We start from the raw sequence: 27,733 nt of genomic DNA, 5'->3' as shown, positions 1-27,733 counted from the left end.
AGACCAAGTGATCCCGAGGAGAATGACCTTGGTGGCAACAATAACGATGACAACCATGTCTTGAGTATCCCAACAACGGTCGCTCTCGCTACACCAAGAGCAAGCAAGACGATCACAATACCTTGAGCATCCCAGCGGTGGTCGCTCTCACTACACTAAAAGCCAAACAAGATAATGACCATGCCTTGAGCATCATGATGGGTGTAACGAGAGACAAACCAGGTGACAGTGCAATTGGATCTCATCATTGAAAATGGAAGAGATATTGAAGTTACTTTTTGCTCATCACTTTTGCGTTTGGTGTTACGTGTCGTGTTTTCTGTCAATATAGTTTAGGACGTTAAAGCTATATAATTTTGAAAGTAAAATAAATAATCTCATTTGTTCTAAGTAAAAAGATCATAATAGAAGATTAAAAAATAAGAGGTAATTTATTTTACTTTTAATGCCATGGGTAGTGCATCATCGTCTTGCCTACGGGCAACCGTCAATATTAGAACTCCCGAATCTTGATGGCCGATACCAACCATTGATCGTCCACAGGTTCTCACCAGAGAAAGGTTGTTGGTGGTGGAACGATTCAAATCTTGATACCCTCTCCCTCGTAAGGTGCCTTCCCAAGTGAAGCGATAGCCATTCTGTAGCTGCAGATCTCTCCCGGGGCTCCTTCGTGGCGGCGTCTTCCCTGATCCGGGAGGCTCGGGGGTCTTTGCTCAACATGATCCGAGATCGGTAGGTCAACGTACGAGATGAGTTTTTTTGCGCTTGGGTTATTGATTTGGGGCCACTCTTTCTTTCGCATCTGGTTCTTCTTCCGATCCATAGATTTCCGCCGAGATCAAGTGCGATTTCTCCCCTTGGTTTTCGATTTATATTCGTTTGGGTAAAATTTTGATGCGGAAGGCGAAAACTTCTAGCCGATTTGTTCTTATTTTTCGTGTTGATGTGGAAAGATTAGAACTTTAGCTCGCTTCTTTTTGTGGTCGTCAATCGTCGCAAGTATAAGGGCATTCTCCCTCTTTCCCTTTCTTATCCACTTGAAACAAGCACCACGGCGTGCACTGGCCATCCAATCGACTCCCTTTCTCCCCAAGAAAGAGTGTAGATCGGAGATGCTTCCATGCACCAGTGCACTGCCCTCCTCGACCTCCATCTGCAAGTTCATCTCTGACCACACCCTTCTTTCAATGCTCGAGACCAAATGCAACAGCATGAGGGACCTCCACCGGCTCCACTCCCAGCTCATCAAGACTGGCTTGGCCAGAGACCACATCGCCATCAGCAGAGTTCTTGCCTTCTGTGCCACCTCCCCCAATGGCGATCTCAACTACGCCATGCGCCTCTTCTTCCACCACCACCACCAGCCTAATGCCTTCATGTACAACACCCTCATCAGGGGCCTCTCCCACAGCTCAACCCCACACTTAGCCATATCCCTCTTCCTTGACATGCTGCACTCGCCCATTCCGCCACAAAGACTCACTTTCCCGTCGCTCTTTATAGCCTGTTCCCATCTCGGGCTCGCCGCCCACTGTGGAGCTCAGCTCCACGGCATGGCCTTCAAGCTCGGGCACGCGTCCGATCCCTACGTACGCAACTCCATGCTCTCCATGTACGCCAATTGCGGCTGTATAAGCATGTCGTCGCGGTTGTTCGACGAATGCTCGAGCTTCGACGTGGTGTGTTGGAACTCCATGATCACTGGCCTAGCGAAGAACGGGCAAATCGACAAGTCCAGATACTTGTTCGATGAAATGCCAATGAGAAACCTAGTGTCATGGAGCGCCATGATCAGTGGGTATGTCAGGAGCGGAAGGAACGACGAGGCACTGCACCTCTTCTACCGAATGCAAGAGGAAGGGCTGAAGCCAAATGCCAACATTTTGGTCAGCTTGTTGGGTGCATGTGGCAGTTTAGGAGCTCTGGATCAAGGAGAATGGATTCACCGATACATCAGAAGGAATGATGAGTTTGTGCTTGATCCAATAGTAACCACAGCTATCATAGACATGTACTGCAAGTGCGGTAGCATAAACAAAGCTCTCGAGGTGTTCGAGAACAGCTCGACGAAAGGGTTATCATCATGGAACTCTATGATCCATGGCCTGGCAATGCACGGGCACTCGGAAGCAGCAACTCGGCTGTTCTCAAGACTCGAGTCCTCGAACTTGAGACCAGACGATGTTACCTTTCTTAACATCCTCACATCTTGTAGTCATGCAGGCTCGGTAGACGAAGCATGGCACTACTTGTCGCTAATGATCGATGAGTATGGCATCGAGCCTGGAACCGAGCATTACGGTTGCATGGTTGATGTGTTAGGTCGAGCTGGACTCATCGAAGAGGCCGAGGAACTGATGCGAAGGATGCCTATGGAACCCGACTCTGTTATGTGGGGTTCATTGCTTTCAGCCGGTAGGGTTTACGGGGACGACGACGCGAGCAGGCGAGCAGGAAGACAGGTGATACAGTTGGATCATTTGGATAGTGGTGGTTATGTGGTTCTGTCGAACGTGTTTGCAGGTGCAGGCGACGTCGGCAATGCCAATGAGGCAAGAACAAGGATGAAGGAGAGAGGGGTGAGAAAGGAAACAGGGTGTAGTATGATTGAGGTTAATGGTGTTGCTCATGAGTTTGTGGCTGGTGGAGTGCTGCATCCTGAGGCCGAACAAGTTTATGAAACATTGGAAAGATTGGGTCTGGAGTTACGGGGACAGTACAACGTGGAACTTGGAATTCTGGACACGCTAGAATAAGATTGCTCATGGGTGAGTCTAATGATTTGAAAATTAGAATCATTTACTAAAAGCATTGATGGATACGGTGGGTATGGTAGTCTATCAATATTACTTACCAAAGTTTTGAGATTTTGAAATCTCATCCGAGTAATTTTCTGATAAAATTTTTGACTGGTATAGGGAAGGTATTGGAATAAAAAGTCTGATCTTCATCACTTATTTTTTAATAAATTAAATTAAAATAGATAAAGTGATGGTCTACCAAACTCACTTATCAAAAATCAAGAGTTATAAATCCGATAGATTTTAGATAAATTTCTATAAAAAAAATAATTTAATTTTTTTTTACTTTTTAACGTAGCACATCTCGTTTTCGATTTAATCTCATAAAGCATTTATTATTTTATAAAGGATGAGATTAATTTTCACCTTTTTCTCGATCATTATTGTCTTCGTCCAACCAACATTTGCCGTTGTCACCACGCCCTTGTCTGTCGCCTCGAGTAATCTTGTTCTCGTCTGTCATCCTCACTCTCTTCCACCATTATTATTGCTAGGGACTTAGCCTGTCATAGTTGTCGTGCCCTCATTGTTGCCTCTATCCTCACATGCTCGTCTGTTATTATTGAGGCACCACATGCTGAAGGAGCAAGCTCCTACTTGCTTTCATCTGTCGCTCTCCTCACCTCTTGCTCTCCATCGCTTTTGCTCGCAAAGATGGAGGTGGAAGATGAGGGCCCATGCTAGGAGGAAGGATGAAAAAATGGCGAGGAGCCTCACCTGTTCTACGAGGACGACAACAAAACCTTTGTGGGCGGGGTAAAGGTAATGAGAATGCCAACAAGGGGCAAGACATGCGAGGATGGTGATGAGATAATAATGGCAACAAGAGGTCTCCGGACCTACAAAGCCTTCCCGAGCAAGGCAAAGGTGATGACGATGAAGTGACAAGGCGAACACCAAGGGTAATTTCATCTTTTATGAAAAAAATTTTTGCCCATAATTTTTTTTAAGATGTCAATTAATAGAGACTTGATAGTTGATAGTAAGATCCTAAGATCAAATGTCATTTGATTTATTTATCCTATGTATAAAACATATTTCTTACCAATTATCTTGGAAACAAATAACATAATCTAGGATCTAAAACAATGGCAATTATATGACTTTTTGAGTTGAGCCAGAGACACCATCATTCTTCCATCCTTGTTATTCTTGGATCCTTATTGATCCTTTTTGTTCTTTCTACTATCTTTGATACAGTTCAATTGGTGAAGGATTTGTTATTTTCAACTTGTGTCATCACTGACACTAATGCATCATTTACATGGATCTGTTAAAAGGACAATACAATGCTATGGATATATAGGCTGGCAAAAGCTGCAATTGAAGACACACCATGACTTGCTTCAATGGTCTTATGAACCCCCACACACAGTGTCAGCACCTACATTAAGCTTCTATCTTCAAGAACTGGGCATTTGGGCTGACACAAAAGTTACAGATATCCCATAACACATCTGTAATCTCTACTTGTAACAAAAAAGAATGTTCCTCTACAAGTCATAATGGTCCAAACTCCATACCCACATCTCATGTTCTGGGATATGATACCAGGAATAAAACACTCTTGATCATACAGTGCCAATAGTGTATACCGCACCAATGCTACGATCTATAAGCGTTTGCAGAGGATAATCATTATCGACGAATTATATGAGCATCCAAGCCCTCATCATAAGAAACATCATGGCATTCTAAAGGGAGATCCAGATGACTCTCATTTCTTCGCGAGCCTCCTTGCAGCTCCGACTAATAGGGCCTTCCCGACAAGACCAGCCTGAAGACCACAGACCACAGCGACTCCACCAACAACGACCCATTTCCAGTCAAGTCCGTGAAGCTGCGTACTGTTAACAATGCCACTAGCTGCTTCAGAAGCCCTGGATGTCTCTGCCTCAAGTGGAGTGATGGAGCCATCAATCGGGATCTTAGTGGTGATCCGTGCCATGAGCGCACATCTGGAGAGAGAAGCCTCTGTTTTCCTCATCATTTGATATGCTCTCATACCGGATTGCAGTCTCTTAACCGCTCCCCACATCCCATGACGAACACCAACCTTGGCTACGTCCTTGGGAATGCCCATGTCCTCGTAGTGAACAAGAGTTACCTCACATGAAGATAGCTGCCCATCTTGCTTGCGCGACTCCACTGCACTCATGGAAAAGAAAAAAAACAAGAGAACTTTTTGGTGGCATCCTCTACTATTCCTGATAAGTATGCATGGAAGTAGTGCTGCAGCGGACATGCAAAAATGCAGGTGCAGGTGGATTAATTTCTGATACTAATGCATCACTGCCTGTCCTACATGGTGTTTACATGCTATGTGAAAGGTAAAAAGCTCAACTACATAGGTCTCGTGTGGCTCGGACATGGCCACAAGTGAGCATAGCACATCATCAACGACAAATTGCCGCCGAAGAAATCAATGAAATGCCTCTCCAGGGAATGTGTGTGTATATGAAGCATTATTAGTATAGAAATAGTTAAACAATTGTACAAAGAAAATAACACATGGCCAATGGAAAAAAAAAAAGCAGATTTAAACTTTAACATCCAACTGATCAGACTTTCTGGAAATTGATTCTGTGATTCTGTTTTGTTTGGTTATACAGGCTTGCTTGTTTGACAATGAAAAGAGCTTTGAAGACTCCTGATTTTACTAGAGATACTGCCTTGTACAGAACTTAATGGTGGGAAATAATCAATATAGCTGACCCCAAATAATTAGGACGATAGACCCTCTTGTTGTCGTTGTAAACTGGCTTGCTAGTTTCGGTCTACTATATGTTGCTAAACTGACTGGATAATGAAATTGATACCATTGCAAGAGATCTAGTAAGTGGAGCAACCTGATCACATTCATTGGTACGAGGCTGTGTTTTGGTAGCATAGGAGCTAACCAATGGAAGCTTGATAACTAACATCACAACTCCAGAAAAACTAAATAAGATTTGAAAAGTTACCAGCCCGGATGCGCCAACTTGAGAAATACAGTTCAACACGCCTGGGTTTTTCATTCTTGGGTAAAGATTGGTATGGTACTCCCTGTACATCATGTGTTGCAAAACAATCAACAATCTTTGAAGTACAATTGAATTTAGAAAACAGTGCAATATAACTAATGCTAGTTCTTTACAGTTTTGCTGCTAAGTGCTCAGGCTGGGAATGATATTTATCTTCCAAATATGAAAAATCAGGTCATGCAGAGGCAAGTTCAACACTGCATTTTAATGAAGTTCAAAGCTTAATTCAAAGTCTACCAAAGAGACACTAAACCGAAAAAAAGATAACATAGATGATATTCTTAAGTGTAATAGAAACCAGTTGGTCAGCAAGCATTAACAATACTAGTTTGCAACAGATAGTAAACTTTAGTCAAACAAACTTGTAGATACGGCAGTTCTTGGAACTGATTAAGCAGAAAAGACCAAATCAAGAGCCTTTCTATTTTATTTTGTTAGAATAAACAATTATCTTTCTATAAAGCAAAGTCAAATTCTAAGCTTGCAAGGTACAATTGATTACTTGCATATTCCATCGAGCTATTATATATATTTTAGATCACAAAAGCAGACAATACCAAACACATAAAGAAAGAGTGAAAATCTCTTGCAAATAAAATTTAAAAAGATAGTTAAATTGAATATGCACATCAGAGCATTATGTGACAACTTAAGTGCTCTTAATTCGAAGAAAAAAAATCTACAAGATTGATGTAAGACCAAACATATATTATATGCTAAAATGTTAAGCACTTAGGTAGTGACACACAAAGTTACTGTCACAGAGATGATGATGGTAAGATTGATATCTTGGGTTACTAGATAAGAGATAGATATTTCTATATCTAAAACATGATGAGCACCCAACAAATTGGGACAAAATCACTTTAGGTAGTTAAACTAGAGAGTAGGGACATTGTTCGTAAAAGAAATCAATGAAATGATAATATGATAACCCAATGCCAAATGTTAGGAACTCAGCTTTAAATACATTATCATGGGAAAACATATGGCATGTGTGGTGAGAATCATTCTGTCAGCTCTGGGTGTACACTCACATGGAAAAGAAGTGGAATGAACACAGGATGCTGTGTAATATGTTTTACAAAGATCTCTCATTCAAAATGAAAAGATGGCTTTCCATGAATTGCTGTTAAGACAATAGGGAACTTATGCACCCAAAATAAAGAAGCTTTGCTTAACCAAATATTTCTCAATTAAAAGTTCCTCCTATGCTCCCATTGAACAATTGTCAGTTACTTAAGCATAAGCTAGAATGCTACCAAGAATGTAAAAGAGCATTAAGCACCATCTATAGTTTGATGATTAGAGATAAGATGGCATATATATTTGTATACCTTTGTCACACAGTAATAAGTACCCCCAGACTCCCATATACGTCGACCAATTATATATTCTCGATCACTGCAGAAGAACGGGAACTGCACACAACAACCGCCTATTCGGGTTATCTAGGTGCATTCAATAAAAAAATCAGTGCCATGATTATAACACTTGATTAAACCTTTTTTATCCAGTGATTAATCATGGTTCCACTCTCAGGAATTTCTTCCAATATTTCGTAGTATGCAAGCATGGAATCCCACTTAAGCCGAAAATCATCATCCCAAAAGAAGTCTCGAACCAATTCAGGAGTTGCATCCTCGAAAACAGTTCTGCTGCGATAAATGATGGGTGCAACCTGTGAAAGATGAAATAAAACCAGAATATTTACCATATTTAAAACAAAATTTCCTCAGTTATACTAATTGTTGTGGAGAAATTTAAGTAGTAAAGTTATATGGCTTTCCAGAACGAGTGCAGAAAAATTTCGATGATGAAAACATGAAAAGGAATGAAGCAATATTCTACAATATAAGAACAGTATGATGCATAATGTATTTAAATAGACATTAATCAAATTTGTCAAACTGATAGAAGGATTTGTTAAGAGAGTAGGAGATACCTCAGGCTCATGACGCCATGCTTGGTAAATCATATTGGGTGTGGTGCGCTCCATCTGATTTTGCCAAGCTGCATCTCCAACTTTATCGTCTAGAAGGTGCAATAGATGTTCTAAATCCTTCTCAGAAATGATGTCATGATCAGCCACAACCACTCCATTGCTGGAATTGGAGATATTGAACATAGCAAAAGTCATTTTCCTTTTCAATTAAGACACTACAAGATCCAAAGCCAAATACAGTTTATTTGCAATCTTGTCCAAAATACTTAACAAGAATGTAATTTGCTGAAATGGCCAGTTACAACTATTTTCCTGAACTCATGAGACAACTTCGGAGAAAGCTCTGGAAAGACTGCTCTTAGTTGACTTGATAGTCATAGCTTTCTTGATCGCCCCAGGGAAAAAAAATTGCTTCATTACAGAAGGCTTCATCCAACAAAAGAATAACAACACGAAACAAGAAAAAGTAACCAATAAATTCATAGAAGATCATGAATTTAATAGAGAAAGTACTTCATTATACAAGATTTGTGGTCTTCAAAGAAGTCCCCATGAAAATGTCCTAGATTAAAGTGGCCTTAGATGGAAAAAAAGTCCAATCTATAGTACATAACACAAAAAATTCTAATTGACATGCTAAAAGGTCCTTTGACAGAGAAGAAAACAATCTATAACATAAACCATTTAAGCATTCAACATGTTGAAAAGTGGCTACATATATATATATATATATATATATATATCATTGAAAATTAGCTAATAAATGGAAAACCATCATGACATATATATATTTATAAAAATATTTAAGTTGGATTAACTTCTTCCTAAGTACTCCATAGGCATTTCTAATTATGGAAACCTATTTTCTAGCCATTTGACAAACCTAGATTTAGAAATCATCTCATATATTCATTCTGTATATACCTCTCTTTAACAGGTGAATTGCATGGTCCAATTAATCTCCTATACAATCATCATGAAACCATAACGATAAAATAAAGAAGCAAGTTCAACCAGTGCCACAACTATAGAGGGATATGAAACTGTCAAAACAATAATGCATTATTCAGCAGGTCCATAAAGTTCCACAAAGTATAAATTTTAACAAGGAAAAGTAATATTTTTTTTCATCAAATGGAATCACTTGCTACAAAATTAAAGAAAGAAAATAGTGCAGCTTACAACATAGTATACCTCAAATAATGTACATTTAACGATTATGCTACATCAGATATATTAGACTGAAATAAGAAACTAACATGTCGTATTTCAGTTATGGTTTAAAAAAAGGACTCAGTGATAGAAAGGATCAAAATAATTAATTTTAGTCATTGTACATGTCTCAAGTTAGTCAAACACAAGCATTTAAAAAAATCATTAGTCAAACTTTAACAATCAACTTCACCAACCTCAAATGTACAGGTATATGACAAATTAATTTCCAAGTGACGTTTAGAATGTCGTTTCACCCAGACCAGTACAAAATGGGCAGTATATATTGGTCAAAACGTGAATCGGTACATGTACTGCCTCCATTTCAAACGGTCCAATCCAACTTCTTAAAAAGAGAAAAAAAAAAAAAAAAAAAAAAAAAACTATTTAGCTCTCTTTCAGGCTTGTGAATGCAAGCCCTCTTCAACCAAATGTAAGCCCACTTCGCTCCTAGCCTCCTACTAACACCGATCGCCATCCTCCATATGTGCCATCGATTCTAGTTCGTTTCTCCTCTTCTCCTCTTCCTCCTCTTACGCTTCCTCTTCCTCCTTCACCACCACCTCCTCTTTTTCCTTCCTCTTCCTTGTCTTCCTCCACCACATCCACTTCTTCCTTCCTCCTCGTCCACCGCCATCTATTCCTTCCTCTTCTCCTTCTTCTTGTTCTTCTTCAAGACTTCAATGTACCATGTGTCAGTATATTGGTACGTACCGAGTCCGGCCAAGGTCCGAGAATGGGTGGTCGGTGCAAGACGACAATCCTTTGAGTCAAACTATGAGTAATCAAATCATTTTTATGGTTGCTAATAAATTATTTGGACTTGCTATACCTCTTCTCATACCAATAGCAACATCAAGTCATGATGTTAGATATTTTTCTAACAATGAGCTCTTGGTAGAACAATACTTATCAATAGCAATCAGATTTCTTATCATTGTTTGTAGTAAAATTTTCTTAGTTTTTCCTCTACCTCTCCTCATACAATTAAATATAATTGATATCCATTATCTAATCACTTGCAGTATGTCTTTGAACATATTTGTACAATCCTAAATAATTTCACTTATTACAGCTCCACTTAATTTTCTGCGAGTGAATACATTAAAGCCCTCCTTCATTGGAACAAAAGTACCTTCACTTGCAAGTGGCAGATGCACTTAGTGCTGTCCTAAAAAACGAATTTCTGATTTAATACCAAGTATATCCTATATGTCTCATACGAAATCCACCCAAGTTTAACATATCAAAGATAAACAAGTTACAACTTGGCTGAACCAATAGATCTAGAACAAACTCAATCCTAAATCCTAAAACCAATTCCAGATCCATTCCCAACCTTGCAAACTTTTCTTGGAACTTAGTTACAATAGTTCAAGCTGCTATCACCATCAATTGTAAAACGCATCACAGTACTATACTTCAAATTTAATTCTAAAAATAAATCTCTAAACAGTCTTTATTGTTCCAGAAACGATTACAAAGCAATCAATAAAAATATCCATACATATGTCTAGAAAAATTATAACTATAATCATATTGAAGTAGGATTGTTTCCATGTCTTAATTTCTGAATGTTTCTGTCAGATTCTTAATGCCTGTGTTGTGTATCCAAGTAATACTGGTATGCATAACATAAGACAGTGGCAGAAACACAATGGGAGACAACATAACTTAACGCCACATCAGGTAAGTACTGAGTTCATGTAGTGTGTTGATTTGGAAGTAGTAAGGTGCAATAGGAATGTACTGTTCATTACAAGTGTCCAAGAGAACGTTCATGAGACTAGTGACATATGCCACAAAGTCCTATAGTGGTAAAATCCTAGTCTATAAAAAGGAGAAATTTGAAATCCAATAGGTTGCTGGTGGCATCATGGTTCGAAACATCCAGAAGGAGTATACAAATAATATATTTGGTCATATACAGTGCATTTAGATACAGAATCCACAAAAGTGAACAAGGGAGTATCCTAGTGGGTAACTAGGAGATATGGGCTAGTGATCACAAAACATTCTTTGGCGCCATGGTAAGATTGCTGCTTTTTGGCTTGTTGATCAAGGTTCAAATTCCGGAACGAGTCTTTCTAACTAAAAGGTTTAGGCTGCTTTTACTGACCCTCCCACCTCCTACATTGGTGGGAGCTTAATGTAGATAGGCTGCCTTTTGTCTGAAGCCAATGAAACCACGATATCATAGAGGACATCAAAAGTAGGTCGAGATCCAATAACTCGAGTGTCCTCTATTGCACAACAGACAAACAATGGGATGCAGACTTGTTAAAAATGAACGAAAATAGTTGGTGATGCAGACACAAGAATAGTATTATATGTTATGTAAAGAAAGGTGTCGATAAGTTTCTACTACAAAAATGTAAGGTTCTTGCTGCGCTTTCCCCATGTAATGAAGTATATAGTTTCTACTCAACATTTTTAAGTTAGCTTTCATAGACATGGTGACTAATCAACATTTATTCATTAAAACTCGTCCAGTTGCTGGCATGAAGATTGTCAAAGTTCACTAAACATATTCAAGCATTTACACGCACAAGAGCTAAGATAATTACCGTGAATTCACGGTTACTTGGCATGCTTATGTATAGCATAACTTTCTTAAATGAATCCTCCTCAGAAACAATTCGTGAAAAGGAAACGGAAAAATGCAAAATAACACTACCACTACGAAAAAGCTGAAGGGCGGGCGATGCAACCTACTTTGCTTACAAAAATTAGGGAGAGTAAATATAGCATATACCCGAAAAGACCAAAGAACAAACTCTATAATCCCAAAAGTTGAAACTTTATTATACAATGTAGAGAAGATCTTCTTAATAAACAACGAGAAGAAAGAGGGGAAAGCTCATCTCAACCAATCATCATTAGGTAAAGAAAGAAAAGTAAATATCAAACGCAATTCAATCAGCCAGAATAAGAAAAGAGCCAGATTCGAAGCGTAGCTACCTTAAAATGTCACCACCTCCTTCGACCAACGTGGAGCTCGTCAAAGCCGCCGCCCTCGACCCCGTCTCCCCCGCGATCGATGGTCCTTCGCGTTTCCCCTTGAAGCTCGACCACAGCCTCCGGCACACCGAGAAGGCAGAGAGGGCCGTGAAGGCTAGCCAAAGCCGGCGTGCTCCGAGCCCCGGCGGCGCCGTCCAGATGAACCGGAACCTGCTCCGGAGGCCCAGGAAAAGCAACCCCGTCCAACGCGGCCGCCACGACCATCCGATCACCAGCCCGATCATCACCGCCACCCAGATCGGCACGGCACAGAGCAGCACGTCGATCAGGGTTTCCACCACCGCCGGCTTACTCATCAACTCCATAAAATCGGCGTAGAAACCCTCCATTCTCCCCTCCTCCGGCGCTCGATCGCCCGAACCAACACAAAGATAGAGAACGAATCAATTCGAAAGAGAATAACCCCAAAAGATCGATCGATCTCCGTCGATTTCAGCTTTGCGCGTGACAAAAAGAGGGGAAAGATAAAAAAAGGAAGTCTTTCTTCGAAGGTGGCTCTGGGATATACCCGTTTCTAAAATAAGACACGACGTTTCGCACCCATCAATGACGTACTCCAAAATTACCTGCCTTTTCATTCCAGGAAATATTCAAACGGGGCGGCCCACCGGACGGGTATCTAACCGGGTTGGAACGAACCGTTTTTGCAATAAAATAAGACGGTGATCGGAGCGCGGATTAACATGAGGAGGTATAGATAAAGAAGTGGATATAATTCTCCGCGGTTTTCGCTTCGCGCGGGCCGCGCGTCAACAGGCTGTTGGTCGGAGGGGCATCGACTTGGTGAGTTGACCGATCGGTGATTGCAATCGGATACTTTTGCTCAGTGGTGGGGTGTTATCGGGTCGAATCAGCATAGAACCCGAATCCTTCAGCCGCTAAGACTCATGCGATCCGCCGAGTTCGTGCACATTATGGATTCAGTGTTATCGGGTTCGGATTCGTGGATTTTGGGTGTCCACGATTAGGATATGGTAAGAAATGTGTCGATCAAGTTGACAAAGTCAATAGTCAAATAGTCAAAGAGGAATCGAATGTCTTTTTCTTTTCTTTTTTTCTCTCAATTATCGTATTATTACAATCGGTATCGTCGTTTTCCACGTAGCTTTGCTCCATGTTGACATTTAATTTTGACCGATAACCACCTTATTATTAGCGATGTCTCATCCTTCATTAGTTAGGCTGTCCAATTTATAGATGACAATTGATCTATTAACTTAATAAATCTAAATCATTTATCAAGAATATTTACACTTATTAATCCCATATAAATCATTTACGGTCTGCGAGTTCAATCATAACGTAAAATTAAAGCATTAAGATTCAATTCGATGCCAATTTAGTGCACTAATATGACAACTCATAGTGATTTAGATAGATTGATAGGAATATTTGAAAATGTCTAACCCTCTATCATTAATTGAGCTCACTTTGCCAAAAAGATAAAGGAGGCATTACTAGCAATCATGAATTGTAGCAAGGTAGGAGAAAGGAGCTTCATCTCAAGGTAGGAATCCATCATGAAATAAGACCTTGACATATGATTGGTGTTTGATTGGGTAAAAAGGAAGATATGGATGAGAAATCATTTATGGAGATGATTAGGTGGCTGAATTAGGTGGAATGGCATATTAGCTTTGGTAGGTAGGGAAAAGGACTTATTTCTTTGGATTTTACCGCTCGTGATGGAATGTTAGCCATGTCTATTTTAATTTTAATTAGAAATTATGATGATGATGGATTGGGTATTCATTAATTTTAATCTTACTTTGATCCAAACTTGAATACCAAATCCTATTAAAAAGTATTATAATTAGCCTAATCTTATTTTGGATTAACAACTTCTATTCCTATGCTAATGCTAATGTCATATAACAATATTCAAACCCAATCACTAGTAACTTTCTAAAGGGTGGATTTGATTGTTTTTTTAATCTAAAGTCATTCCAAAATTTATTATGGGATTCTAAGCTCGATTTAGAAGTAGTTCAAAATAAATTTAACTCTTGTTATTTCTAATTTGATGGTTAATATGAGATAAATAACACTAGAAATATCAATGAGATGAAATAGAAATCCCCCATTAGGGTTGAGAAATCCATTAATTCTTTATTTTTTTTAATTAATTTAATATATTTTAAAAATATAACAAGTATTAAAATTAACTAATGATACCAAATTTTATAAATAATAACAATAATATTTTATACACTTTACAGGTCATAACAATATTCAAATACAAATATATATATATATATATATATATAATTAAATATATCTAAATAAATCTGTAAATTAATAATTTTCTTCATTAATCCTGTTTTTTCAATTTACTCACATATCCATGCAAGATGGATTTTACATATATATATATATATATATATATATATATATATATATATATATATATATATATATATATATATATATATATATATATATATATAAAGTGTCTAGTAATAAAAATTTAAAATTACCATTTTGGAAGAATTAAGTCTCAACTAGGATTTTCAACTTTTCATGGAATATTTTTTACTTATTTTTGGAAATTATTTTTATTTATAAATTTTAAATATATTAAAAAATTAAATATAAGATTGATTTAGTAGTTAATGTTAGATTGTTAGGATTATAGGTTTTTGGATTATGTTTGTATATTTTTATTTTATATTTATTATTAATTAATATATATTATATATAAATATAATAATATAAGTGAGACTATAATGAGTACGGGGATTAGGTGAAGAGTACTCTACCCATCCTTGCCCCATAACTGCATAGGTAATAGAGAATATCCCCCGTCCCGGGTACTTATATGCATTGGTATATTTTGACACATATAAATGACATATAAAAAAATTATTAATTGTTCGTATATACGTGATCGATACATCATCGACTCTAACCTAACATATAAGTGTCTCATGATCGATATGTCAACCAATCGACACGTAGATCTAATCAATCTATATTTGAGAAATCACGAGGGAACGGGACTAACGAGAGAGATGGTGTTATACAAATAAAAGCTAATCCAATAAAATTATTAATAGTTCACTAAACCATAGTTACATTTTTATTAATCTCCTACCGAAGGGGTTAGGATGTATGTAAATTATTAAGTGATATATTTACTTTATTTTATGGAAAAAGAGATATAACTGTCCTTTTTTCTAATCACAATTAAGCCAAGATTGCTATAATTGGGTCCCAATTGCATTATAATACGACTAAATTATCAGCACGCGCATGGCGTGCTTAATATATATATATATATATATATATTCTTCTCAGATTTGTACTTGAGATTTACATTGGATTCTGTGATGATAGCTCACATGCTTTATCCCTACTCCTTGCAAGCTAGCTAAAATTATTTTAATCTACATTAAATTTTGAATATTTTATCAAAAAACTTATATTATTAATTTTTTTATTTTGAATAATATTTATGATCAAATTATTTAGGTAAAAGTATGAGAATATTTTCGTTCAAGTTGAAAAAAAAAAAAAAGTATCATCTCATTAAAAAACTAATATTAAAAAAAGGAAATTTCAGTAAAATATCCTTAAATTTAAATCAATTTCAATTGAATCATGGAGACATGCAGCTCATTCAAAAGCAGGACTCATCTAAAAGCTCAAAGCATCAATCCATTTAATAGTCTCAACGGTGGAAGGTTGCTGTTCTCCTCCATAAAGTGATGGAGCCTCTCTGACACCTACAGTCGGTGGAATGAGTGAGGGATATGACTGTAGAGAGAGAAAGAAACATGAGAATCTCGTGGGCATGCAGCGACAGTGTCGATGATAAGAAAATAATCCTCTGGTGCAACTCGCAGGCATAATAATATTAGTCATGTTGGCTAGAAAACTGGACTTGCAGTTTGATTCAGAATTCTCTGATTAGCCTTCTCCTCGTGCCACCGTAAACAAATGATTCATAGACAAAATCTCTGATAGCTTTCTGATGTATCTTTGATACTTGTCCATACATCAATGACAGTGAAAATAGATTAGAACTTGTCTCTCTCGATATGATCTATACATAAACAAATGGTTCATGCACAGCAGCAGTAAATGCAGCTGATCAGAATGAGTTGGCAAAGCTAAAAATAAATGTCATGAGCTGGAAGGAATGGGTCATCACATTTATAATGGCTTTGATGACTTTGGCTGATGATGTATCTAAGAAATTGTCCACGGATTGTTTGCATTGAAATGGTTTAGCACTTCACAACCCTAACACTAGTCCTCCTCATGCATTCACAAAAGCTATGACAGCAGTTCTTGCAATGTATTTTCTGTAGATCTGACAGCTTTTCCTGATCAACTGCAAGAACTGCTGTTTCAGGTAAAAGCAGTGTCGGATCTACAGACCAAATGAGGGGGGAAGTATGTGACCATTCCACCTTCATGTCCTTGTCATTCCATATAAAAGCTTAATATCGTCTTGAACTCTTTGTCATTCTCATTCCAGATAATAACTTAAGTCAATAAATGAGACACCTTCATGTTCATTAAAGTTGAAACATCTATGAAAGCTTTGAGAGCTTTGATTGATGGATTTGTCCAGTGAAATGGTCAAGAGCACATCATTTAGAATCCTCACACCACCCTTTCCTTTATCCAAAGTGGTCCATTGCACAACAGATACAGCAGCTCTTGTGGTTGATGTGCATGAGCTGGAGAACACTATAAAACAAATGGAACAAGTGGTGAATGATGTAAGAGTATGTGACAATGACTTAGTTTTGAGATCTTTGGCTGATGTATCTCTCATATTATGCATGATTTAATATGCTTTTCAGAAGAAAAAAAATATCATATGACCACAAGATGTAAGCAGTGATGGCAGTTTCATAGATTATATCTATCTATCTATCTATTAAAATATACATGAACATATTTTGTCCCATTTCAAACCAGGGTTTCAGATAGATTGACGGCAATAATTAGTTTAACATGATATTATAATCAATCTTTGAACAATTCAAAAGAATAATAATGCTTCAATTTTTTTTATTATCCTGGCAGGTTTTTATTACAACGCCAAGGTGTTCGCCACATATTGTATATGTAGTGTTAAAGCATCGGTTGCACATTATTTGTGTGGCATCGAATTATCGATGTGTCAATCATATGGCTTTCTCGTGACACCAAGTTATATGATGGTGAGATATCACAAGACGTAAGCTCGAAATCAATCGATTTGGATTAGATTTTTCTACTGATTAAAAAATTATAAGAACTCAGTAATGAAAGATTTAAGTATTTTTGAGAAAATAATATGGTTCATCCAAAAATTTCGCATTAGTTGTAGTCCATTCAACAATGATTTCACATGCCAAACCTACACACACAAAAAGAAATAAAATAGCAAAGAGACAGATGTTCTACAAGAGCTAAAGATTGTGGTCCTTCCCCCAAATTAGATAATATTTTATGGGGGCAGCTCATGCCCACACTCAATTATTGTCACAATTTGAGGCTAGATTAATCCAATGAGATCATTGCACTAGTTCGAATCGAATTAGGTTTTTTATTTTGTATATGCTTCTATAATTCAAATAATCTTGGGTGTAAATCGTGGTAATAAATTATTAATATTGATTTTCTAAATAACCATCAAGCTATTAATTTCAGGTCAAAATTGCATGTGAAGCTACATAGGTTGGCTCTTCCATGACACCGACCAATTGTTAATCTTAGATATTGATCTGATAATGATATACTGAACCTTTTCTCATTAAATATTGAGGATTCAGAATCTCATCCGATATATTTATAAGATATTTAATTAATTTAATTAATTAATATTTTAATAATTTATTATGGAATCTCGCATTCCTCATTTATCTTTTAAATAAAAAAAAATCATGTGGCATGAGAACGAGTGCCGAACAAATATAAAGCGAAGGCAGCGTTGACCTCAACAGCCATTCCCACATTGCATACTCCACCACCCTTCGTTCTCCTCCGACGCACTCAGCGCCGGGGCTTGCAGCTTTGGATCTCAAGCCCATCGGCCGGTGACGCAGTCATGCACAAGGGTACGGTGGATCTCCTTCTCCTGACCTCTCTTTTGGATCTTCTCTCTTTCGCTATCCCTTCTTCTTCAGTGGCATAACTTTGCCTCGGTTGACTCCGTCGTCAGATGGGATCTCCAAGCTCGTCCTCCTCCACCTCTTCGGGGTCACGGTCGCAGGCGCGGCGGCGGCGGCGGTGCGATACCACCGGCAGAGGAAGCAGCGGCCGACGACGACGATGGATCTCAGGCTGATGCCACGGCTGGTGCTGACGGATTCCGGCCGGGTGGAGGAGCTAGAGCGGTTCTCCCACTATGTTGGTAATTGCATGATCCGACTTTGGCACTTTTCTATTTCTTCCTTCCTAAACTGGCAGAAAGCTCACATCCATCCATAGTTTCTGTTGCAGGTTCCTCTACTGCAATATTTTGCCTTTCTCTCTATAAATTCTACCTTCTATTGTAGATTCGTATGGGAGCACTACTGCCTTCTGATGTCAATATATCTTCTCTCTCTCTCTCTCTCAAGACTTATATGTCCATTTAAGCTTTCTCTTTTCAGTTCCCTCTGGTGTTACTTTTGCCTTCTGATGTCCATGATCATTTCTTCTTCTTTCTCGACTCTCTCTCTCTCTCTCTTATTTCCTTAAGATGGTGTCACATGGGACCTTGAACAACTCAGATCTTTCAGTAGATTTTTCAACAGCTTTGTCCCCAAAAAAAGTCTGCATCCACAAACCTCTTCCATGTCTATTTTACAGAGGTAAATTTGGACAATGGCAGGATTGCGGGAGTGAAACGCAACAGCCAGACATGGGCGGTTCATAATTGATTGGCCGACATCATTGCATTACACTGCTTCCAATAAGAGCTCTCCTGTTCTCCTTCCTTCACGTTTAGCTCACCGTAAAATGTGACATCTTCTTGTCATGTCCTCGCAGCAAGGCAGATGGGGTTTGAGGACATGAACGAGTGCCCTCAGCTTTGCAAGTTGGCACGTGATTACCTCAAGACAAATAAGGGGTGTGAGGACAACATATTTGCCTTCTTTGCCAATGAGCCAAACCCTGAATCCCTCTATGTGAAGCTTGTAGAAGAGCTGGACAAATGCATACTGGCCTATTTTGCATTCCACTGGAACCATGCAACTCTTCTTGTTAGTCAGGTAATGACTCACAGCATTGTTTTGATCCTTTTCTTCATATACATATACATATATGTATATATGCTAATAATATTCTCTATGGGGACAGGTAATGAGTGCTGACAGCCCCAAAAAGAAGCTCAAGAATTTTGTTATGGAGGCCACAAGGTAGGCACTGTTTTCCTCCATCATCATCTGCATGAGAAATTTAATCTACCAAAACATAACATTTGTATATGATTAATTTGAAGCTAATCATTGAACTTTCTTGCACGTTTATCCCATAAATATTAGTGTTTCTGCCAATGCTTTGACTTTTCAACCCACTGACCAATTATATCTTATGTCCATGCCAACTTACCTGTTTGATGTCTTGTTTCTTAAACCCGTAAGGTTGAATCATTGGTTTTACAGCCATTCTCAACACAGTTTGATAACCGGGCCCACTAGTTTCCTCCCGTGCATCATCATCCAACCACAAATAGTGATAGCTTCCGCTTGCGGGTTTCAAGGACTTCCTCACAAGTGTCAATCAATCTAAATTGATGGATGACGAATCCAAGTTATCGAGAATGTCAGCCCAAACGGAGACTCGTACGATTATTCACTGATGTGGTGTTTGTCGTTTGATTGCTGAACACAGGAAACTGAGGTTCGAGAGGGTGACAAAAGACCTGAAGGTGACAAGAGTGTTCTCTACACTGGTGGAGGAGATGAAGGCCATCGGAATCGAATCCCGCTGCACCGACGTCATGGTTCCGGCGGCCCTCTCCGACCGCAGCCCGGTTCTGCTCCTGATGGGTGGTGGGATGGGAGCTGGCAAGAGCACCGTGCTCAAGGATATACTAAAGGAGTAAGTTCCTTGGTTCCTTCCCTTCTTTGCGAAACAACAACAACAGGAGATGCAACTAAGACAGCAAAACGCCGTGATCTCCTTGATTACAAACATCAAGCAGAATGACAATAGTAGAATAAAAGGACAAGGAAAGGACCAAAGCATTGCCTCAGCAGAAAGTGACCACCTTTGGTGCAGAACTACAAGACAATGGTAGGTTGGAAGAGTTGGTTGCTGAGGCATGCGGCAACGTTCAAGCACATGTAGGATCTGCGACAGATGAAGGAGAAAGCGTACCTAATCCTGCTAAGGCTAAACCAGATCGAATTGTAATGGTCCAACTGTGATTGCTGGATAAGTGGAAGAATGGATGCAAAGCTTTTGGACAAAGCTCACTCATCAAGTTACTTCGTTGGAAGAGGCTGTCTTGATTGACTGATTACCTGTGGGGTTGCAGGGCTTTCTGGTCCGGAGCGGCGGCGAACGCTGTGGTGGTGGAAGCCGACGCGTTTAAAGAGACAGATGTCATTTACCGCGCCATCAGCTCCAGAGGCCATCACAACGACATGTTGCAGACCGCTGAACTGGTACTGACCATTACTGCTGTTCTTCATTTACGGATCTTATCTGCTCTTGAGAAATATGTGACCTACACGTTAAGACATAGCTGCTTCTGATCAAAATGGTAGCATATCACAATCAAAATTGCAAGCTTAACGCCAGTGTGGCTTTCAAGAAAATTGGTCCCATCATGGATTCTTATCTCATCAGTCTATTCTTTCATCATCCTGCATGTTCGTTGTCTTGCAGCACTCCAACTCAAACCTTATCCGCATCCTGTGATTAACATCGCTAGACCTTTTAGTACTGTTCTTTGCTTTCAAGACACATCTTAATTCCTGCCACAAGATTAGCTTTCAGGACATATGTTGTGTTGAGCAAATTGATTCAGATCAACACCTGATCCAAGATCGACTGTAGCTTTCAGAATAACTAGATTCGCACGTCCATGGCAAGCAGGTCCACCAGTCATCAACAGACGCGGCTTCCTCCCTCCTGGTGACCGCACTGAACGAAGGTCGAGACGTGATCATGGATGGCACCCTCTCGTGGGAGCCATTCGTGCAGCAAACCATCGCCATGGCACGGAACGTCCACCGGCAGCGCTACCGGATGGGAGTCGGATACAAAGTCGTCGACGACGGGACCATCACGGAGAACTACTGGGAACCGGCAGAGGACGACGACGACGAAGACGAAGAATACAAGTCCAAGGACAGGAAGCCTTACAGGATTGAGCTGGTTGGAGTTGTCTGTGATGCCTATCTCGCAGTAGTTAGAGGGATCAGGTATTGCATCTCTAGAACTAAAATCCAATTAAATTCGCGCTCGATTTTACGACCGACCTCAATGGCAGGAGAGCTATAATAATGGGGAGAGCAGTCAGGGTGAAGTCACAGTTGAAGTCCCACCACATGTTCGCCAATGCCTTCCCAAGATACTGTCAGCTCGTCGACAATGCCAGGCTCTACTCCACCAACACCATGGGATCGGCCAAGGTGAGTCGAGCTCTTCTTCTCTCACCGCCCCTCCTCCCCTGTGGAAGCTCAGACATCACCACTGATCACAGCTGATAGGGTGGAAAGACGGAAGCAGCAGTCTGCTGGTAGATCCCCGAGAGATCAGCTGCCTGGAGAACGTGAAAGAGTTAAACGAGGAGGCCGATTCCATCTATCAACTCTACCCTCGGTCCAACACCAGTTGTGGGTCTACTTCGATTTGGAATGAGATGGTGATGTCGCCGACGAGAACACTGATCCAGCAAGAACTGAAGGCGGCCGTCAAAGCGATCGAGAGTCGTGGATCATGACTCACTCGATCTGCAATACTGGATATAGATATATCGTATGAGCAAAGGTAACTACAGAAACCAGACTCGTGTTTCCCTTGTGCGAACATGTCATAAGTTCCATCCCTCTCAACCAAAGGACTGCTTTGCTGCTAAACTTGTCCATTGAATGTATTCCATCAAGCTTTCGGCTCACTCGTTATAGCTCGAGGATAACGTGAAACGATGGAGGAAGAAGCTTCACATATATATATATATATATATATATATATATATATATATATATATATATATATATATATATATATATATATATATATATATATATATATATATATATATATATATTATGGATTACTTCAATTTTTCCTGTGACAATAATTTAGTCTTATTTCGCACAAATATTTCAGTATGAACAATACTGATTAGCCCATTAGCCCATTAGCCCATTAGCCCATTAGGCCAACCCAACTCCAATGGCTCGGTCTTGGTTGGCTGTTGCCCGTTTAAATCTACGGCCAATAGCTTCGACTCTGTCGACTCATTTCGATCGCGCCTGCTGTTGCTAAGAGAACCCCGTCGCCTCGTCTCGCCGCATCTTCTCGTCGCTCCGCCTTCTGGTAGATCTTCTCGCCTCTCCGCTTCTCGTCCTTTCTCTCCGCTAACCACCCTCTTTTTCGCCGCCGCACGTCGCGCCTCGTCACGCCGCCTCGCTTGCCGTATCTTCTCGCCGCTCCGACTTCTGGTGGATCTTCTCTCCTCTCCTTCTTTCTCTCTGCTAACCACCCTCTTTTTCGCCGTACTTCACTTCTCCTCTAAGACATTGCACACTATTGAAGAACACATACGATTTACTGGTGCTTCATGCTATATGGCTGTATGTACACGAAGAAGATAGGGTTTAGGAATATGATTAATCATTACAAGAATTATTAATAAGATTGATTAACCATCTATTGCATTTTACTGAATAACTAAGATGGGAGAATGTAACTCTTTTTATGCATTATTGTTGTGTAATTAAACCCTGTTATGTGTTACTGTTGTATAAGTATTGTTGTATCTTGCTGCTGTAGCTATTATTGAACATGTTTTGTACTTTAAATTTTGTTATGGTTAATTGCTAGCTTTTATTTGTTTTACTAGAAAATTCTCTGTTAGTTGATTGCTCCATATATTTGATCATTTGTTAATATCGACGATCTTGATGCTTTTGATATATTTACCAGAAAACTCTGCTACAACTTATTCCCAAATTATTTGTGCTTAATGCATCCAATTCATTTTCATTTGTATCTTTTTAAATAAATGTGATATATGATCATATAAACCCTTTGTTTATATCAGATCAAATTTTAACATGGAGGGTGCTTTCTGCTGAAATATAGGTTTTAGAAATTTAATGATAATATATCTAGTATGGAGAAAACTCTAAGTGAGTTGAGGTTTTTATTCTTTTTAGGATATCAAATTGGCTTTAATCAGTCAAGGTTGGTTAACTCCTATAGCTTCCAATTGATTCTAGATGACCCCAATCGATTTCTAACTATAAAAGCGAGAGGTTTTAGACAAAATCAGACCAGCCTGGGATGATATTGGAATAGGTCAATATCGTGGACTATGTCTTTTAGCTTCTGCTCGCCAGAATTTTCCTTTTAGACTATTTTTCTTGCATTGCACTAAATTAATGTACGAAACATTATTAAATTGTCTCAACTTCATGACCTATTAACCGCACAACAAATGTGCTAACCGCCAGGATGTTTCAACAAAGACATACTGGTAGTTGTCATGATCTACATGACCATATTCTACTGCATTCAAAGTATGATCTATTTTCTAATGTGGAAAGCATTGAACTTTCCAAATATGGCCTTATTTAGGTTGATGCCGTGCCTCTGCATTGGGTCCTAGTGGCAGTCAAATCTCAATAATGAGATACGTAGGTTGCAATATAGCTAAAATTGTTAAGGAATCTTGTCGCTGTAACCTATTGGTTTATGTGTTATTTTTTAACTACATATAATTGGTACAATAAGTTTGTAATCTTTTGATTTTCTTGCTGCCTATTTCTACTAACACGACCAATTTCACACATATATGAGAGGACGAGGAGAGAAAAAGAAATAAATACTTGGGATTAGATAGTTCCTGCAGCATCTCACTCCTTAGAATCAACTGTACCAGCATTGATTCAGGTGTCACGCAGCCACAGGTTTGCCTTTGTTGCATCTCCTTCCTTCCCCTTATCTTTATACTTTGCTGTTGGATGGTGGTGATACCTGCGCATAAGGCATCTATGGCTTCCATCTTTGGTTATGATTGTTGTCATGGATGCACCCACCACCAAAGCTGCAGAAAAGCTTAAGGTACAGTGACTGCCAGTTGTCAGTAGGTTGCTATTGTATCCATTGTTCAGGTCTACAACCAACAGCTTGGCACTTACCTAGTGTGTTTATCTTCTTGATTATTCTCTTTGATGTATGATATTGATTCATTTGTGTTTTTCTCCTTTTAGTTTGATTGATGCCTTAATTCATGTTCTTCTAGTTGGAAGTAGATCATTTTTGTTTGTACCTTTGCTTATTATCTTTGATGTATGATCTTTATTTGTTTCTTTCATTCTTTCTTGTATTGCATGATGCCTTAATTTGCATTCCTTATATTGGAAGTAGATCATGTTTGTTTGTTTTTGCTTATTTTTTTGACATATGATCTTTGTACGTCTCATCAAGCTGTTTTGGACCATAGGAGTAATGGCAGATAAAAGAGCTCGTAAAACGAGATGGGAGAATGAAAGCTCACTTCGGTGCACCATTTGCTCCTGAGTGAGAATATACTGGGAAGACTCCCTGTCAAATCTCTCCCGAGGTTCAAGCTAGTCGGCAAAGCTTGTCATGCCATGATCTCTGACCCTTAATTCATCCGTGCTTATCTGCATCGCACCAAGAACAACCCTATGATGATCATGATACCCACTAGGTCAATTGTTCCATTATGCCATAAGCCCAAACTTCAACACGACATCAGGTCATATGCTTACTGGGAGGTCAGCCCGGTGGCCAGCTTCATGGTCCAAATAAAGCTTCGTACACCAGCAGTATACAGTGGTACGCTTCTTCACTGCGACGGGCTTCTCATCATCACCACTGAATCTCAAACATGTGTGTAATTCCTCCACGAGAGAGCTTAAGAGTTTGCTGAGACCCAGCAACAGTTGCTTGTTACAGGAAGACTTTTCTGACCACCTTGGGTTTGGATTCGATCCTCGTACAAGAAAGTATCAATTGGTTTGGTACGTGTTCCATCGGTGCAAAGAGAGTGCCTGCATTATGTCGATGGGTATGGAGGTGCTCGTCTTAGGAATGCCTGGTTGGAGGGTGGTGGAAGAGGACTTCACCTTATCCTGTGACGTATCACACTGCTTACTCTACTTTGATGGAGCCGTGTCCTGGAAGATTTCCAAGTTGCTTCGGACCTCACATCTGCAACACTTATTTTTCTTCAATCCAAGAGACGAGAAGTCCAGAGCAATTCCTGCCCCCCCTGGTTATCCCTCATATGCGGATGATAGAGTCAATCTAACAGAGTTTAAGGATGGGTTGAACCCAGCATGGATTCTCAACTCAGCCTTGCGTAGCCTCTTCTTGTTTGGAGAGTGGAATGATAAGTTCTTGTTGCAGGCACAGATCCTAACGGCTACAACAAAATGCAAGTGGCAATAGCGGACATCGACGGTAGAAAGGACTGTGATTTCAAAACGACCAATTATGTTGAAAGTCACTAACTTTTGATGTGGTTCTACTTCGAGATGTATTTGTTTGACGTCTCTTGCTGCAGGATGCTTAGCAGTCTCGGTGTTTATTAAGATGTTTTATATAAAAATTGCTATTCAAATGGTTAGGATTTATAGTTTTTGTTGTTGTTGTTGTTGTTATATATAAACTATGTTTAGACGTATAAAATTCTAGCTTGCTTAATCTAAATGATGTTCTAAATTGGCTGCGGCACCAAATACATTGTTTTGCTGGGGTTGTATTTTAAGCGGAGAGAATGTGCAAATGGTGTCAAAAATGTTTTCTTGTGATGCAAGTAGATGGCTTTGAGTTGAGGATGGAGAAGAAGAAGAATTCATGGTCACACACACTTGCACGTCTTACAGTCTTTGGTTCCAACAGAAGCTAAACACTTGCACTTCATTACACGGTTTCATCGCTTTGCGGAATCCACTCTCTTAAACGAGTCATTCACTTCGATCCGCACGCAGAAGAGTTTGCACAGCCTCTCCCATGCTGTCGTCAATTTGTAATGGACGGCAAAGTTGGCTATCGGTTGTAGCCTTCTTCTTCGGTCGCTGCATTCTGTCGCCGGTGCCGGCGGAGGCTTAGAGGCTGAGTCAGGCAGTGTGACGCAGAGAAGGCCGTTGTCTGGGTCGAACTTGGCTGTGACTAGTTCGGTGTCGTAGTGTTTTGGAGCGCGAACGACCATGTCGAATCGACTCCATCGATCGCCTTCGATGTGCCGCTCGCCTTTGAGCTTTAGTCGATGGCAGGTGTCGATGAGAAGGACGAGTTTTTCTTGCTCGAATCCTGCGTCCTTTGAAAGATTAGAGACTATAAAGTAATAAATTCACGCATGCATGTAAATTTTTTTGCAAGAACTAATGGATGATAAGTTTATATCATGAGATGCAATTTTGGTAGGCGGCCACTATAAAACATATATAGTAAGGCTAATTACAAATTATCTTCTATAGTTATTAGTTATCTTTAGTATCTCGATCTCTACACTTTAAAAAGTTACATCGACATTCTTATAACTATAAAAAAATTTATACTAATGACATCGTCGATTTTACTAATAAAAATATAAAAATAAAAGATAAAAAGATAATTTTAATATTTCGATTAATTATGGTGGACGATGTCGTCGCTAGGGGCTGTGGGTGACTATTGTGGATGAGAAAAGCGAGGATGAGAGATGAGAGTCGCTTTGTATCTGCATCAATACTGACGTCAATGCAGAGTGGTCAACACAGTTGTCGAGGGACACCTCTCGGCATATGTATCGACGGTCCTTTCATCGCTCATCAATTACGTCGATCAATTACGTCGACATCGACGCATATGTAGAGCAACTCTTATCTCTCATTAAGGAATATCGCTAAAAGTGGATGAGGCATGTCCTCTCGCCCATCGTATCGTATATATATTGGTAGGAGGCTTATGCATCGAGTTAATTTAACTTTTCTCGATATAAGCGAGAAAAAAAAAATAAATCATACCCGGTAACTCAACAATTAGGGATTTGCATTTCTCGTCTGAGAACCATCGATGCTGCGGTTTGAAATCGGTGTACCGGCGAGGCTGCAATGCAGCTGCAGGCACCTCCTCCATCAGACTATTTCTCTTCTGAATCAATCCTGCCATCAATTCTGCACAAAAAATAAAAGAAAGTAGCACTTGCAAAAAGGTAGAACTCTCGGCTACAAGAATGTTGCTGGGTTTCAAACCTTGTTCATCTTCTGTAGCCAGATGATCTTTTGGATCAATCAGAGAAGTCTCATGTCATCAATTCCATATAAATAGACAACAGCACTTTGGCAAAGGATACAAGTCTCAGGTACAATGGTTTTTATTCCTTGCTCTTTAGCATGTTTGTTTGATGCTTTAAATCACAGGCCATCGCAAGCATCACATCACTTTCGTTGTGGGCAAAGTGGTATGCTTTCATAGGTTCAAGAAAAGAAGCTTTGCCAAACTTCAAAACCATTCCGTTTATTAGATCATATTAGCAGCATGTGGGTCTCGATGAACAAATTCCATGCTCTTTAGATTGTTATTTCTTTTAGCATAAGAAATATATGTCATTC

General features: G+C 39.4%; 3 protein-coding genes, 2 long non-coding RNA genes and 1 pseudogene across 7 annotated transcripts; 4 read left to right on the top strand and 2 right to left on the bottom strand.

The window, feature by feature from the left end:
• The first annotated feature begins 487 nt into the window (after positions 1-487).
• Positions 488-5,351, top strand: LOC135642799 (uncharacterized). The gene is made up of 2 exons (XR_010498071.1): positions 488-732; positions 4,002-5,351. It is a non-coding gene; the product is annotated as an uncharacterized LOC135642799 (long non-coding RNA).
• Positions 624-2,875, top strand: LOC103990911 (pentatricopeptide repeat-containing protein At2g42920, chloroplastic). The gene has a single exon (XM_009410205.3). The coding sequence runs from the start codon at positions 1,113-1,115 to the stop codon at positions 2,754-2,756; it is 1,644 nt and encodes a 547-aa protein (XP_009408480.2). The 5' UTR covers positions 624-1,112; the 3' UTR covers positions 2,757-2,875.
• LOC135642798 (uncharacterized) lies at positions 4,226-12,470 on the bottom strand. The gene is made up of 6 exons (XM_065159239.1): positions 11,943-12,470; positions 7,770-7,929; positions 7,329-7,505; positions 7,162-7,245; positions 5,765-5,846; positions 4,226-4,949 (listed from the first exon to the last, which is right to left on the bottom strand). Exons 1-6 carry the CDS (start codon positions 12,329-12,331, stop codon positions 4,519-4,521), a joined length of 1,323 nt encoding a protein of 440 aa, XP_065015311.1. The 5' UTR covers positions 12,332-12,470; the 3' UTR covers positions 4,226-4,518.
• Positions 12,471-17,925: 5,455 nt separating this feature from the next.
• On the top strand, positions 17,926-24,804 carry LOC135584108 (calmodulin calcium-dependent NAD kinase-like). 2 transcript variants are annotated; one of them, XM_065160119.1, is made up of 10 exons: positions 17,926-18,058; positions 18,163-18,354; positions 18,975-19,198; positions 19,287-19,345; positions 19,821-20,030; positions 20,470-20,599; positions 21,033-21,361; positions 21,430-21,571; positions 21,643-21,929; positions 24,613-24,804. In XM_065160119.1, exons 1-9 carry the CDS (start codon positions 18,049-18,051, stop codon positions 21,880-21,882), a joined length of 1,536 nt encoding a protein of 511 aa, XP_065016191.1. In that variant the 5' UTR covers positions 17,926-18,048; the 3' UTR covers positions 21,883-21,929; positions 24,613-24,804. The 2 variants fall into 2 exon arrangements, with proteins under 2 accessions (XP_065016191.1, XP_065016192.1); XM_065160120.1 differs by lacking the exon at positions 24,613-24,804 and having other exon boundaries at positions 17,963-18,058; positions 21,643-22,056.
• On the top strand, positions 24,192-25,764 carry LOC108953341 (putative F-box protein At1g47790; annotated as a pseudogene).
• A 211-nt stretch (positions 25,765-25,975) lies between these two features.
• Positions 25,976-27,543, bottom strand: LOC135643316 (uncharacterized). Of its 2 annotated transcripts, XR_010498209.1 has the most exons (3): positions 27,374-27,450; positions 27,146-27,295; positions 25,976-26,450 (listed from the first exon to the last, which is right to left on the bottom strand). It is a non-coding gene; the product is annotated as an uncharacterized LOC135643316 (long non-coding RNA). The 2 variants fall into 2 exon arrangements; XR_010498208.1 differs by having other exon boundaries at positions 27,146-27,543.
• Between the last annotated feature and the right edge of the window lie 190 nt (positions 27,544-27,733).

This window comes from Musa acuminata, chromosome BXJ3-7 (genome assembly GCF_036884655.1).
Source record: "Musa acuminata AAA Group cultivar baxijiao chromosome BXJ3-7, Cavendish_Baxijiao_AAA, whole genome shotgun sequence".
In the NCBI taxonomy this organism is placed as follows: Eukaryota; Viridiplantae; Streptophyta; class Magnoliopsida; order Zingiberales; family Musaceae; genus Musa; species Musa acuminata.
Note: the sequence above shows the minus strand (reverse complement) of the source record. Positions and strands in the feature narration are given on the sequence as shown.